Source organism: Schistocerca americana, chromosome 1 (genome assembly GCF_021461395.2).
Source record: "Schistocerca americana isolate TAMUIC-IGC-003095 chromosome 1, iqSchAmer2.1, whole genome shotgun sequence".
In the NCBI taxonomy this organism is placed as follows: domain Eukaryota; kingdom Metazoa; phylum Arthropoda; class Insecta; order Orthoptera; family Acrididae; genus Schistocerca; species Schistocerca americana.
The window spans coordinates 772,554,037-772,571,087 of NC_060119.1; the positions used below are offsets into that span (position 1 = coordinate 772,554,037).

The 17,051-nt window shown below is 41.8% G+C and overlaps 1 protein-coding gene across 2 annotated transcripts in view; it reads left to right on the forward strand.

The window, feature by feature from the left end:
• LOC124545512 overlaps positions 1-16,813 on the forward strand; it is a 45,557-nt gene extending 28,744 nt beyond the window's left edge. For both annotated transcript variants that reach the window (XM_047124462.1, XM_047124470.1), the window contains exons 3-4: positions 8,350-8,579; positions 15,938-16,813. In XM_047124462.1, coding sequence (XP_046980418.1) covers positions 8,350-8,579; positions 15,938-16,108 — 401 coding nt within the window. In that variant the 3' untranslated portion in view covers positions 16,109-16,813. The remainder of the gene's footprint in view (positions 1-8,349; positions 8,580-15,937) is intronic.
• The last annotated feature ends 238 nt before the right edge of the window (positions 16,814-17,051 follow it).

Here is a 17,051-nt window from a genome sequence, read left to right on the forward strand (position 1 = left end):
CTGGTACACATTGAAATCTTAGCCTTACAGTACAGTAGCACGACGTTAGAGCAGCCCAAACAAAACAGCGCAGTCCATTATAAAACCAAAAATATCGTGCAGTACTTCGTCCTCTGCATTTTAAGGGAAATAATACTGAATTCTGAGTTAGTGGAATTGTACACAACAATGCACCATCATTATGACACAGTGGTTTGATGCTCAGACACTCCCAGTCTGGTTAAAAAATCTGAATGACGAAAAACGAAGAGGCAGACCATCTCTCTGCGAAGAATGGACAGTCCAGAAGTGGAGGCCCTGGTACTCGAGAACAGAAATGAATGATCAGCAACCTCCCTCCCCTCACCTCTCCTATACCACACCAACTTCATGGAAATAGGTGTCAGAGAGATAAACCAAGACACGTGAATTTAAATCTCCCAATCATGGTCCAGTATTTTCTTGTCCATTATAATGAAACTGCCAATCAGTACGTACCCCCGGGCTGCCTACTTGTTTTCTGCATCCCACAATGCCCTCTTGATATCACAGAAATTTGGGCACCCTCTGACCACTCTCTCTTTCCTGGTCACTGCATGTGTGTGATGTCAAGGGGACAGTGCTAAGATGTGTACGTATGTTTAGTCAGCAAGGCCTCAGACAAGTCGAGATTTGTTGATCAGTTCAATTTCGCTCTTGTCTTACTTCTAATTTTACGGATATGCGGACCGCACATATATCAGGTTCCTGTCAGAGGGGGCAGCTTTGTACTAGTGTTACGTAAACTGAAGGAGGAGGGTGGAGAAAGTAAGGAACTATTGATGCCAGCTGCATCACGACTTGGATTCAGACCTGGAATCTCCCGCTTACTGGGCAGTTACGTTAACTGGTGCTCTATTTGGACACAGTGTTTATCACTATCTCTGTAAGCCTCTCAGCCAACCAATATTCCCACCTATAGCTGACTCATTTTGATGGGAAATGAATCCACCACCTACAGTACAGGTGCATAATTACGTGGGAATCTCAAAGACGCTTGTGCAGAGGGCATGGAGAGGGAGCGCGGATTGGTGCTGATAAGTGTGGACGTGGCTTGGCAACACTACAGCGATAATCTCTGCTTTCAGATGACACAGTGGTTAACGCATCTGCTGAGTAAGAAGGAGGACCCGGGTTCGAATCCCATTCTAGCACACATTTTTCACTCGTAGACGCAGATTCAGCATAAAGTCCGAATGCGGGTGACATCTATAAATCCTTACCTTTACTTTCCTTTCTCCCCCGTCTATCTTCAGTTTACATAGTATGTATTACAGCTGCGGATACCGCGTGGTATCTCTTCTTTTGGACATCTACGAAAGAACAGACACCATGTATTCATATCATTTGAATTACTGGTCAGCAAAGAGAAAGGATGATCCGTAATACTAAATAACAAAATGTGTAGCGTATTTAACAGCTCTGTACATGGTCAGTTTTCAAAGTTGATCTCTCTGAGACAGGGCAAAGGCGAAACTACCGTTTCTCGTGCACAGAAACATCAGTCTATGTAACACAGTGCTACAGATTATCTGGTATCGAACTAGGGGTCGCATGTGAGGGGTAGCACATAGACCTGGATAAAATACAAGATTCTGCTGGAATTTTTAACAAAGCGGAAATTTGTAATTATCGAGAATTCAACCATAATTTCAATGTGCGAGAAAACTACAAAGCTAAAACCAATATTATTGTGAACAACAATAATACAGTTTATTTTGGTTGAGATCCAATTACAGAATCAAGATATGTAAGGAAGTTATCTGCCAAATCAGAAGCGCAGAACAAAGATATCAGTAACCAACTTATCGATTTTGTGAAGTTCCCTGATATGGGTATGTGAGAAACTTTTACAACTTTCTTGGCTAAAGAACATATTGTTACCAGACAGGAAGCTACGAGTTAAAATTACAGAATGGATGTTATGTTTGACGCTGTGTAAGACTTTGTATCAGATAACACCTAACCAATGCTAGTGAAAGCAAATACAAAGGACGGGATGCGTTAACTGCATCGAAAACTGTGCACTAATGCTCTGTATGCATTCGACAGTTCACGCAATACATTGTTCGACGAAGGTTCCTGTGGAACCGATTAGTGCGATGTTCCGTGCTGCAGGACCTGATTTGAGTACTTAGGACCGTGAACGAGCAGTTACACGGCTCGAATCTGGACGAAATGTCACTACTGTGGCCACAATAATGGGTGAGTCCAAGAGTGCCACCTCGTTGTTATAAAAGGCCGCTGAAGGTGGAAATGCTGTGTGAAATCACGCCGGTGATTGTAAATGGACCACTGGGCGAAAAGGAAAGGACATCTCACTTCTAGACAAACTGCTGCAGATCTTGAAGCCGCTACCAGTATATGTGTCACTGTCAGAACCATTTCGCGGCGATTAAAGCAGGCTGATTTGTGTACTTGGAAACTTGTTAAATAAATACCACTTCAATGACGCCTTCGACGAGAATGAGTCCGTTGGTGTAGGGACTACGTTTGTTGAGGTCAGCAACAGTCGTCCAGAGTGATTCCTCCGACGAATCCTGCTTCACTGTGACGAGTGAAGCGTGGAGATAGAGTGAAACATTTTACCCACCACAGAATGCTCATGAATTTAATCGGTACGGCCTAGGCGTTATGGTGTAGGCAGGCATTACGCGCAATGGCAGCATATCTCTGCTCGAGGTACCGTTAAAGCTCAGCGGTATTGTAGGTTGATTGTTCTGATTGTGTTCTTGTGTTTAAGGGTGCGGGAGGCTCTGAATTTCTGTTTATCGATGACAGTGGCTGCCCACATAGGACTGCTAACGTATCGAACATGTGAAGATATTGAACGTATGGAATGGGCTGCGTGCTCCCCGGTCCTAAGCACTAAAGAGCATGCCTGAGATATTCTTGGGAACGTGTTTTTCAACGAACACCCCCTCCCCGAACCCTGCAAGAACTGCAAACCACCTTGAGAGACGATCAGGACAATATCTTCCAAGGACTCCTCAACAGTGCAGAATGTACGTTAGTGCCCGAGGTGGGCCCACTGCTTACTGAGAATCTGATATCGACCTTTATGTTAGAAGTTCGACCTGTGTCAAACATGAACGTTATTCGCTTTCCCATGTGATGAAATTTGTACCATTTTTCTTTACAAATATTCCACATCCCTCTGTTACATGTGTACTGTGTTTCATGTCCTCCATCACTTCCTGTACAACAGTTCCTCTGTTCCTCAGCTACCGTTAAGCAGTGTACAGATACTGCAGATAACGATCAGTTACAGTGAGTATTGTTATTCCACAGATGTCGAAAAAAAAGAAGCAATTTGATCTGTGGCATCTCTGCCGATAGAGCACAATGCTGGTGCACTCACAAGTGTTTCAGAGCATACCGTTCATCGTACACTGTTGAACATGGAGCTCCGCAGCAGACCGCCCTTACGTGCTCGCATGTTGACCCAATGACACAGGCAATTACGATTGCAGTGGGCAAAGGATCACATTTTTGATACAAGAGGTCGATGGTCGTCTCTACAATCGCCGTCATGGAGGTGGACGGTGGCTCGAAACGTGCAGCATTCCTCGGACGGAGGTTGATGTGGGCCGTATTCTGCTACATCAGATATTCCCCTGCCCTTGTATGGGACATATGGTAGTAATCTAAGACACGCTGACAGGTCTGAATCACCTGCATCCCTTTATGCTTGATGTCTTTCCTGATGGCCCTTTATTTACGCGAATTACGTCTGTCACATACCTTGAAAATCCTAGAAACAAACTGTCGGATCCTTTATACACAGAATCAGTGAAGTATTTCGTTCCAAGGACGGCCAAACAAGCTATTAAGCAGGTGGTCATAATGTTTTGGTTCATCAGTATAAATTGCTACTGGAGAAAAAACAAACTATAGCAGTTGTGCAAGTATGGTTTGTAAATACGTAGCAGATAAAAGCAGATAAAATCCTTGCGGAAGAATTTTGATGAAGATGCTATGTAAGAAAACCGACAAATCGTGTGTAAGCAATTAGTAATTGTACAGCATAACTGTATTTGTGGCAGACATTTATGTGTCCACTTTATACTTTTTTGAAAGTCTCTTAAAGTTTGTGCTACACAGAGTGCTTTACATGTGCAACAAGTTTCTATATGCCGGACTGTGTGCGTTTATTTGTGTGTGAATGTTTGTGTTATGTTACGTTTTTTTGTGTTGTAAAGGAGACTTTAATGTTGTGTGGGTGAACAGCTGGAGCCACATACCTCCAGAACCCTACCAGGCACGTTTCAAATCCATGTCACGCTGATACGCTGCAGTTTTTCGTTCCACTGGTGCAACAGCACGCTGTTAAGCTGGTGGTCTGAACGATTTGGCTCATGTGTTACATGGCTTGTGGTGCTAATCGCCGCTCTGGAAGTTTTTCCACATCGTCCTTCAGTTAAATCTTGTATTTACCTACTATATTTATTATTCCAACTCTTTTTAAAATCATCATTGTTTATTTATCAAGTATTTCTCCTGCCGAAGAATACAGGAACTGCCATAATTTTATAAAATTTAACTTTAGTTTCATTCTTCACTATATTTTTTAAGTTTCTGTTAACAGTGGCTGACATGTCTTGGAATATTACCATTTTTTTAACTACGTTTTGATCTTCTAGAAAATTATTTCATTTTCTGGATAGTTGCACCTTTTTACTTGGTCTGCCATTTTGTCACAAAAGGGAATTTTTTATCTTATGTACTCGACGTTTCTAAATGCCATTACTTTTGTATTACCAGTAAAAATGTTTATTTTATGTCCTTGGTATAGTAAGTTCACCCTGTGGACAGTGGTTTGCAACTTATCTTCATCATAATATCTAGTGGGGAGCGGGGAGGAGGGGAAGACAACTTGACACTATGAGTGAAGAATACGGGACGTGGAATGGAGCAAATCTTCCAGCTGTCCGTGAGTCGAATATGCACCACTGTTCAGGTAGAGCCAAAAGACGATAGCTGATCTGTGGTGGACACGCTGAAGTTTGTCTGGTAAATGTACGTTCTTAGGAGTGTGTTGCAGTGCGTTTTTGTCCGTTCCTGCTCTTCAACTTATCTTAACAAAGTAAGAACAAGACTGTAGTTTTAGCGCAATTGATTTAATAACCAAAAAAATTTCACTTGCAGAATAACTATCCATGGGTAGGAATGTCAGGTTACTACTTTAATTAGTAACTGCACTCTCTGGCATTTGGGGCAAATTTATTTAAATGCATACACTACCGGTCGTTCGTCGTTGTTGGGTGCTGTTTTATGACCATAGCACCGCAACGTACGGTTGTTGGAAACTTTTGCTCAGTTCGACGTCCCATACCCAGCTCGGACCTTCTGTCAGAACATTTTTCTCCACATTGTGTAGTTAACTGCTCATCAGCGAATGAACAAGTGGTTATTTGTGTTTTGTAAGATATATTTAAAACAGGGCGGGGTAAAAATTTCCATTTTATCAAGAGATCGTCAGAATAAAACTTGGAGCTGCCGCGCTTCAAACACAACGACCCAAACCTCCCCAGCTTTCATCCTGTTGGATACATAACTTCGACTCTTTTTCTTTTGGTCATAAGTTCTCTTTTTTGATGCGAACCAACACAACTTCCTTGGCCGTATCAATCTCTTCATCTCAATGTATAATTTACACACACGTCTTCTGTTATTTCCTGGATATATTCCAATTTCTATCTTCCCATACAGTTTCTTCCTCTCTGCAGTTCCCTCTGATGCCGTGGAAGTTATTTCCCAATGACTTCACACATGTCTTATTGTCCTAACCCTTCTGAATGCCAGTACTTTCCAATTATTTCTTTTTTCTCCGATTCTGCAGAGAATCTCCTAGTTTCTTATCTTATTACTAAACCTAATTTTTAACACGCTTCTGGAGCACCGCATCTCAAACACTGCTATTCACTTCTTTTCAAGTTTCCCCACACTCCAAGAAACTCTTCCATTCAATACTATGTTCGAGACGGACATTCACAGGAATGTCTTTCTTAAAAGCGATGTTAAATACTAGTACCTTTCTTTTGGCGAGGATGCTCTCTTTACCTGCGCTAATCTGCTTTTCACATTTTCCTTGCTTCGTCTGCTATACGTAATTTTCCTTAGAAGGTAGCAGAACGGCTTCACTCCTTTTAACTTTGATGTTAAATTTATCATCAATCTCATTTCTGCTGTTTCTCATTACTTTCGTCTTCCTTCGGATTATTTTCAATCCATGTTCTGTCCTCGGTAGACTGTTCGTTCCATACAGCAGGTCTCTAATTATGCCTTGATTTTTACTTCTCTCATCGAATCTTATCATTGATACCTTTCACCCTGATTTTTCTATTCCACTCATGAACATTTATTTTCATTCCGTCATTGCTTCTTCGACGTACAATTTGAACAGCAGAGGCGAAAGAGTGTCACATCTTACACGCTTTTTAATACGATCACTTCGTCTTGATCAATCATTCTTATTCTTTCCTCTTGCTTCTTGCTCATATTGTATATTACCCGTGTTTCCCTACAACTTACACCCGTTGTTCTGAGAATTTCAAACAATGTGTACCATTTTACATTATCGAACGCTTTTCCTATGTCTACAACCTTGAATTTTTAAAATCTTGCTTCCGTTACTAGGCGCTGCGTCAGAACTGTCTTTCTGGTGCCTTCACCTTTTCTAAAGCGAAACTGGTTGTCACATAAAAGATCCTTAGTTATTTTTCTGATGTGATGTCTCAAGTCTCACATTTCTATACAACAGCTTGAACAGTCCTTAGGTTTCTCTTTTCCCAATGATTTTACAAATTGCGAAGGAATGTTATTTATGTCTTCTGCCTGATCTGATCTCAAGTCTTCTAACGCCATGTCAAATTCTGTCTGCAATACTTGGTCCTCTGTGTCTTCCATATCGAGTTCCATATCTTCTATCATATGAGGAAACAGTTACTTCCTTTCGTAGCGTCATTCAGGGCATTGTTTGCACCAAGTCACTCTTTTCTCTACGTTTAACAGCGGAATTCCTCATCAACTCTCAACTTTTAGACGTTTGCTTTTAATTTCACCGAAGGTTGTTTTGACTTTTCTTTACCCTGGATCACTACTTCCGGCGACCATTTCTTTTCAGATTTTTCCCATTTTTCCTGTGGCCACTTCGCCTTAGACTTTGTGCACTTCCTACTTACTTCATTCATAAGTGAGTTACGTTGCTATAGCTCATATTTATGCTTCCTTCTTTCGTACATCAATTGAAGTATTTCTTCTGTTAACCAACGTTTTTCCGAAATTACCATCCTTACATCTATATTCGTCTGTTTGACTTCTGTGATTATTCTTTTAAGAGATGTCCATTCCTATTGAACTGAACTGCCAACTTTGGTATTCACCTACTGTAAGTGCAGCGTCAAAGAATTATTTAATCATTTCTTAGTACATATGTGTCTTAGATCTTTCCATGTTGATTTTTCCTGACTGTTCTCTTAAACGAACTTCAGCCTATTCTTCATCAGTACTAAATTTTGATCTGGGTCTATGTATGGAATATCTGATTTCGAAGTACAGCTGGTATCTTCTAATGTTTCCTGGCCTTTTCCTTTACATATTGAATTACACGTTCAGTGGTCTCATAAGCTCTCTCCTCCCTGTTCATTTTCTACTTGTGACGAGGGCTTGTGTAACGGAATTATTGTTGTTGCCGTTTGTTTGCTGCCGATTTTGATGATAAAAATCCTATCACTTCATTGTTCAAAGCACCTCACTCTCTGACTCTCCGTCCTATTTCTAAAGAATCCTACTCCACTTACACCATTTTCAGATGCTGCTGATAACACCCAATATTCGTCTGACCAGAAATGCTTGTCTTCTTTCCATTTTACTTCACTGACCGCTATAGCTTGATCATCTGAATTTCCCTTCTCAGGTTTTCTAGCTTTTTTATCAAGTTGGAACTTTTCACATTTCACGCTGCAACTCGTAATGTGTTACCCTTTCATTCAATGTTCAGTCTATTTCCCCCTCGGCAGTCATCTCCCACACAACAACATTTTTTTGCAAATCGAGAATCATCGTGATACTTTTTCTCTTAGAGGCCACATTCGCTGTGAACGTACTTTATATGACTTTAATGCCGCGGTTTTTATTGACTTCTGATTTGCTTGATCACTGCTGATTCTTGCGCTGTCTAGAGGCAGTTTCCCCGAGGGCAAAAAGATGCTCTGGTTATCTGCCTCCGCCCTCTCTGGCATGTTTGTTTGTGGACGGAAGTATGTTTTTTCTGTTACGGAAACCAGCGTCGTGCACCGTTAGACCTGAGTAGCCGTATGGTGTGCGCAGAGCGAGTGGCTTTGATGGCGTACGAGCTGGCGGCAGCGCTGCAGCGGCTGGCGGAGCAGGAGGCGGAGGTCGGTGACGTCACAGAAGAGGCGACGGCGCGCATCGTGACGCGGCAGGGGGACGCCTCCGACTACACCGACACGGAGGGCGGCGAGGAGACGCCCGCCACCACGCCGCTGCACCGCGCGCTCTCGCTCCAGCCCTACAGCGCCACCACCAGCGTCGCTAAGGTGAGCGCGAGCCCGAGTCTTCCGGCTGGAGAACGGTCGCCACTGTAACCTAATTCGCCATATCCACCAGTGTCTGTGCATAGCGTAGTTTATAGGACAGGTGAAAAAGAAAAAAGACAACATACCTCGTCTTTCTAGAAAGAACTAATACAGCTTTAAACTGACGGACTAGTGACACCGGACGCCTACTACCAGCTCGTGATGACTCATTCAGTGCGTATCAGTGCCGCTACAATCTGTTAAACCCTATCTGAATCACCTGGTGAATTCGTTTTGACCCCGAGCTCGCGGTGGTTTTGTATGCACACCTGAATTACACTCATGCTCCTAAATTAAAGGTAATTGCAGAATGTGGTGCCGCACAACGTTGCACTACACAAAACTGGCGCCAATAGCACAGGCACATAGGAAACACACACGACACAGATCTGTAAGTCCACGGTTTTGGTGATAAGATGAGAAAACCGTCCCGAAACACATGTGCTACAAAACGCCACTGTTTCCTGCGCATGTATCCCGACATCAATATGGCGTATGATCACCATGCACACGTACACAGGCCGCACAACGGGTTGACATACTCTGGGTCAGGTGGTCGAGCAGCTGCTGGGGTGTAGCCTCCCATTCTTGCACCAGTGCCCGTCGGGGCACCTGAAGTGTCGTAGGGGTTTGAAGACGTGCAGATATACGTCGACCGAGAGCATCCCAGACGTACTCGATTGGGTTTAGGTCTGGAGAACAGGCTGACGACTCCATTCGCCTGATAGCTTCTGTTTCAAGGTACTCCTCCACAATGGCAGATCGGTGGGGCCGTGCGTTGTCATCCATCAGGAGGAAGGTGGGACCCACTGCACCCCTGAAAAGGCAGACATACTGGAGCAAAATGACGTTCCGATACACCTGACCTGTTACAGTTCCTCTGTCAAAGAGATGCAGGGGTGAACGTGCACCAATCATATCCCACCCCACACCATCAAACCACGACCATCATACAGGTCCCTTTCAAGGACATTAAGGGGTTGGTATCTGGTTTCTGGTTCACGCCAGATGAAAACCCGTCGAGAATCACTGTTCAGACTATACCTAGACTCGTCCGTGAACATAACCTGCGACCACTATTCCAATGACCATGTACTGTGTTCTCGATTCCAGGATTTACGGGCTCTCCTGTTATCAGGGGTCAGTGGAATGCACCTTACAGGTCTCCGGGCGAATGAACCATGTCTGTTCAGTCATCTGTAGACTGTGTGTCTGGAGACAACTGTTCCAGTGGCTGTGGTAAGGTCCCGAGGAAGGCTACCTGCAGTACTCCGTGGTCGTCTGCGGTCACTGATGGTGAGATATCGCTCTTCTTGTGGTGTTGTACACTGTGGACGTTCCATATTGTAGCGCCTGGACACGTTTCCTGTCAGCTGGAATCGTTGTCATAATCGTGGTACACGGAGGGCCCGTGCTACGACCTGCTGTGTTTGACCAGTCTCCAGTGGCCCTAGAATTCTACCCCTCCTAACGTCATCAATATGTGTTCTTTGAGCCATTTTCAACACAGTCACCATTAGCACGTCTGAAAACATCTGCACACTTACTCGCTGCACAGTACTCTGACATGCACCAACACACCTCTGCGTATGTGGACTGCTGCCAGCGCCACCGTGCGACGACCGCAGGTCAAATGCACCGCATGATCATACCCCGAGGTGATTTAAACCCGCAAACCGCCCACCAGAGCTTGTTTCACCATGTATCAGCATTATCCTTAATTTATGGGGATGAGTGTAGAAGAGAGACTATAATATAAGTTCATTGGCCCAATGCGTCTGTTAAAAACAAACTGCCGAAGGGAAAATGGTTCCGACTTTCATAAAGAACTGTTTATTAATCTCCTAGTTACAAACTTTAATAATGGACTGACAAAAAGAAACGAAACAACTAGTTTCGGGGGATATTGTTTCTCCATGAACACACAAACTACTGTCCAGTATTTAGCTTCTCCGGGCTGTCACCAGTCCCATCGGCGAGGAAACAAATCACCCATCCGAATCTCACCCTATACCGTGAGGCCCGGTGGTCTCTAGTTATGTTGGTATACAGCAGTGAAAGTTTTAAAGATAAATACTTTGTATGTGACGCACCAGAATTCATAAAGCCTGCACAGAAGCCACGAATTTCGAGTAATCTTCGTGTCACGTAAATTTGACCAACTAGCAATCCCAGCGAAATATCAAATAAAATATGCTGCTGCAAAATTGGACTTTACAAACGCCAAGGTTGTTCTACATTGCTTAGGATCTAAACAGACAAGAATTCCTGCTTCTATAAAAACTGCCCTCGCAATCGCGACCGAGGAGACCATCTGCGATTACCTACTACACAACGGCACAAGTACACCGTAAGAGGAGAAGTGTCGTCCTACTTGCCAGTACCAATGTGAGGGATGACGTAACACAATGGCATAAGCTTTGTTCTTCTCATCTAACCAAGTCTGAATCTGTAGTTCTTGTTCAAATGGTTCAAATGGCTCTGAGCACTAGGGGACTTAACATCTGTGGTCATCAGCCCCCTAGAACTTAGAACTACTTAAACCTAAGTAACTTAAGGACATCACACACATCCATGCCCGAGGCAGGATTCGAACCTGCGACCGTAGCGGTCACGCGGTTCCAGACCGAAGCGTCTAGAACCGCACGGCCACACCAGCCGGCGTAGTTACTGTCACAATTAACAGTAAAACTGGTAAACAGCAATTAAAGTGACTTCCTAAGCAACTGTACATATTTATACTCTGCGAACACCAGTTGAACTAACAAGAAGCTTACTACGTCAGTGAAGCTGAGCTGCCATCAGCTACAGGTCTGTCCTCAGCCAATACGAGTCGTGGTCTGCCTCTGACCAGGAACTGTGACGCCAGCACAATTCTGATATTTTGATATTTTAATGTTCCCCACTTGTGTTTACTCTCCCGAAGTCCCTCTTCTAATAGTTTTGTAATATCTCTGCCTTCCCTCAAACACATGTTTTCGACAGTACTATTTTTCTTCTCTCATCCTTCAGGGTCAGAGATGAGTTCATTCAAGCAAAGGTGCGTCTTCCCTTTGAGTTCCTTTTACGGCAGTATTGTGCATGAAGCTTCCAGAACATTCCAAAATGTTCGCTTTTGTCCCGTTACGGCCCAGAGCTATCATATCATGTGGATGAGTTGCATCCTTCTCAAGTACGCTGCACCCACCAGCTTCACGATGGCGAAATATGGCTTCCAAACACCACCCCGAATTCTGATATCGCCCGTACTTAATTAAAATTCACATAACTGGATCCAACTGGTGGATTTAGATACGATCGGCACCAATCAGTTTTGAATTAAATTAAATACATATTTTGAAAATGTTTTACCACAACGTATTCTCTTACTCTACTTATTAAATTACGTAATATTGTCGTTCGGAAAAGTGTGTTGACAATGTGATAACATACCCCTACCACGTCTCACCCCAGTTCCATCCCTTTTACAACTCCAGGAGTTTTAGAAATCAAGACTAGTCACAACTTTCTGGTGTAACTTACATCTTTAACGCAACCACCAAAATCTTATTCTTAAGGAAACTCTTGCAACGCCTATTGAGTTTGCGTTTGCTATTACTACCGAATTTTCAAGTATCCCTGACCGCTGTAGCCATATAAAATCACACGTCTCTTGCTACTATGTCTTTAACATCCAAATAACATTCAGAAGTTTTAAGTAGTTGTAAGAAACAAAAACAAATACAATACACAACATTATATACACTTTTTATGCGTACTACTCCTTATACCCTATTTCACAGAAATCACTTTTTAAGGCCCCCTCGCTTTTGTGACATATGCACCACATGTTCTATCCTCTGCAGCGATAGTCGTATTTAGAGACTGTTGCGGGGCGGACTACAGGCGTTCCACCTGTGTTTCTTCCTTTTGCGGTAACACCAGACGAAAGGTAGGGGAACACGTGGGTATTCTGCCCGACACATCTGTGCGATGGCGCCGTTACATACTTCGGCTCTGATCTTTTATCTGCCTTGTCTGGTACTCAACTGTGGCCTAGGTTTTCAAATCCGAGAACTTGTCCATGCGAGGGTGCGCTAATACCACACTTGTGACAATAATCCGATGTGGCCTATACACGTTCCAGATTCTCTTAAATATGTCCATGGCGGTATGTACTATCTATGCAACTAAATGAAGGCACTTCATTTATTGCCACACGCGTTTCGCTTCTTTTATTTAGGAAGCATCATTAGTGGCCTGAAATACATGTTTCCTTTTATACATACAATAAACGTATTAAGTGGTAGATATAATATGCTGCCATATTACATTTTGTCGTGTTTTACTCGTGTTTTTTAGGTTAGAAGCAACTTTTGTAGCACAAGTTCCGTATTGTGAACGTATCGTTTTGTGGTATACGTTCACAGTACGGAACTTTCGCTACAAAAGCTGCTTCTAACCAAAGAAGAAGAGAAAAACACGACAAAACTTAAGATAGCAGCATATTATATCTACCAAATAATACGTTTGTTGTATGCATAAAAGGAAAATGTATTTCAGGTCACTGATGAAGCTTCCCAAGTAAAAGAAGCGAAACGGGTATGGCAATACACGAACTACCTTCATTTAGTTGAACAGATGGTACATACGTCCACGAATTTAGAGCAACTAAGGGAAAGACGGAAAACAGAAAAAAATTACTATTTCTTAAATATATTCCATGATATGATAATACTTGCCCATAATGTGGAAACTTGGAAGCTTTTCCATCCTTCTTACAAGCTTCTTAAAAATGACTGTAAATATAACGGTTAGACCTGGGTATTTCAAAATTTTGGACTGTATATCTTGAATTAACTAATGCCATGCCTTCTAGATTGACATTTTCACCTTATTTTAAACAATAATTGTATATTTATGAAGATTTGTGATTCTATACTGGCACTCATCGCTGCTCAGTCCGTTGAATATTAACACAACAAATAAAATGAGATTGGTTGCTGCGCTAATGCTTAACGCTGGTTTGTCCACTTCATAAGCTTAACATTAATACCACTAAAGCACTAGCGCTAACAGTTGCTTAGTCCATTACTGTACATACAAAAAATTAACCACCACTATATCACTAGCGCTCACGGCTACATATTTCGTTTTCCTGTACAACACGCGCTATATTTAGCATTTACAAAACTAGTCAATGATGGTAGCTTTATACTATAGAGCACTCAATATATTTTTACTTGTAACATTCTGTCTTATCCTCAGTTTCTTTCCCCTTTTTCACTAAAAACTGAAAATTATCTCCCAACTTTTTAATTGGTAGACTTTCAATATTGTTCTTAACAATGATCACATGCTGCCTCTGTCGTCATTTTTAGATCGGTCAGTGCTCTTTTGTTCTTACCTCTTAGTTTTCCAATCCATTCTCCAAAGTGGAAACCAACGATGACTTCTTTCTTTGGCCCTGTATGTTTACACCTTTAATACACGAAAATTAATCTAAAACCAATATTTAAACTTAAACATATCCCACCACCAATATACGCTCAATATCCAAACCTCAAAAATCAAAATTCTTTATTTCATTGACGTAGGGAGAGAACAAAACAAGGAACAGAGTAGAACAAGGAAAAGAAGAACTGTCTTACATAGCTCAAATGACCACAGCTGTGAAGTTTCCAACAGCCAGGAAACGGTCAACACTTTGACATATTCTTCTCGAGAATTCTCTCAACTATTTGGTCCCTAACTCGTTTTTGATCCGGTGTTAGAGGACTACTTATTTTCACTGGTGCTCCCGATAACTGTTTCTACAGTAGGCCTACTTTCGTCCCTTGTTTGCCATACAATTCATCCAAGCAATGAACTTTTGAGGTACCCGAACACTGATCTTTGTGCTACGAATGGCACAACCACATCTGTTTCATCTACCTGTAGCTTCTGCTGAATTGCATCAAAATCAGGTTCACACAAATAATGATTTAGAAAATCCACACCCACAATTATATTTACACTAAGCTGTAGAGCAGTTAAGAATGGGTTGCCATTTTGACGTTATTAAATTGCCTGAGACTGTAAGACTCCCCACCGCTGCCGTACCACCGATGCGAATATGAAAGCGACCGCTGGTCTCAGCCACATTGTGGAGCATACCACCCAACTCCTATTCCACTTTCATAGAATGAAATCTCAAACGTATGAATGTAGTCTGCTTAAAATCCTTGTATTTTAGGATGTACCACACTTTCACTATAATATTAATGAATCATAATTGGAATCCCACAATTCATACAAATTCCAAGGTTTAACGGTTTGTGGAGGTGTTAATTGGAATGATCATGCAGGCTCAGTCACTGGTACAGCAGATGGCAGACTTTGGTTCATTGGAAGCAGACTGGGCATATGTCGTCGGCCTACAAAGGAGAGTGCTTACAAAACACTCGCGCGACCTATCTCACAATGCTGCTCAACTGTCTGAGACTCACACACATAAGAGTAACAGGCGATATTGAAGGTGTACAGGAAAGGATACCATGGATGCTCACAGGTTTGTTTGACTCTGGGGAGGACATACGGAGATGCTGAAGACAGATTTCAGTTATCGCTGTAAAAAGTAATTACAAAGTTTTAAGAGGCACTATTAAACAAAGTATCTGGGAATATACTACAGCCTTATACTTATCGCTCCCATTGCGATGGTGAAGATAAGATTAGACAAATTACGACGCGCACATTGTCATCTAAGGGGTCGCTGAGCCCGCGCTTCATACGTCAATGGAACGAGAAGTAGTATGCAGTGTATCCTCTGCCAGACACTTCACGGTAGTTAGCAGGATACGGATACAGAAGTAGGTCTGTGTGCCCTAGGTTAGCAAAATTTTCTGCTTTCTAGAAAGAATTCTGGCTCATCCATTATGCAGTATTGTTGTGCCCACAGACCAATAATAAACATGAGATCTCTCAGTAGCAACGATAGCGTCTCATGGAGGCACCTGGTGCGACAATGTCTGTTGAGTTTGTTTTTCTCCTGCCTTTCGGTTCTCGCATTGTACTAATACATGTTAATCACTGATTTATGCTAGTTCTCAACCGCACTCAGTGAGTGTACTGACAATTGTAGTTCATGGAACTGGCCCATGTCAAAATAAACATATTTAGTCAAGGCTTCAAATCAGTTTTCACCATTTAAAAAAAATACTGCTAATATCCAAGCCATTTATCTCCTATTGTAGTGAATATCTTACTAGTATTGCTCCATTTGTATTAGCAATATAGTGTCTGATTAACCCTAATGTATATTTCTTAACTCTTAGTATTCTTCTTTTCTTTGTTTACAGAGCATTTCGTTGTCGAAGACATTTCAGTCCATCCTAAACCGCTGGGTGCAAGCGAGGTCAAACGTTACCTACTACAAAGTCGTGACAGTCAATGCCAAGATAACCATCTGCTTTCCTTTCAACGTTTGCTTCGAAATACAGGATCCTTGGGGCCTGTGCTGTCCCTTCTGAACCACAGAAACACAGTTTATGAAGCTTTTTTATTAGTGATATCTGTGTTACCTGGTAGCATGTAGAACGCAGGACACAGATACATGTGAAACGATTTCGAGCCTACATAAAAAGTTTTCATAAAGTTGTCATCACATAGACAACAACTGTGTTCATATATGAGAAGACACTGAGAATATTTGTGCTGATATTTTTGGTTGTGGTAGTTCATACTTTTTTATGCTGTAGTACTAATTGCAAGAGTTGTAGTATGAAGCAGCTGTATATTTTTCTGCCTTATATGACTGTGTGATAAACGTCGTATTTTTGTACAATTTACACGTTTGATATTGTATACAGTAAAGTTATTTATACCAAAAATCACAATGTATGGATATTCTACAATATTATTTACTTAACTGATTTCTGCCTAGAAGATCATTAGTCAACCATTTATTATCTGAGTATGACGTTTATGCCGCAAACTGGTTACTGTAATAAATTAACACTGTAGAAAACCTACATTGTTGTATTTTCGATTTAAAAATATGATTTTTCATCAAACAGCGATGGAAGAATCAAATCACATGTTACAGTTATTAAAAGTGAACGGAATGTTGCTGTAGTGAAAATTTCATTTATCTGTTGGGACAAAATTGTACATGTGAAAAAGCTACTAACCGTTCACACAGTGTACCTGATAGTTTAAGCTTATAGTTTCATGTAACGTAGCATGTAGAATTCAGATGCTCATATCCTTATTATTCACTTAATATTATTGTATCTATTTTATCCTAACACCATTCATGATGCTACTGACTTGGAATGTGTTCAGTCGTTTGAGGTACTTGTAACTTTCTTCTACAGAATCATATCCAAATTTGCTTACCAGTGTCTCTACTTGTACCTGTTCCTGCTGAAATAGCACCACAACAATGTTAAGGGCAATGCACATAGCCTACAT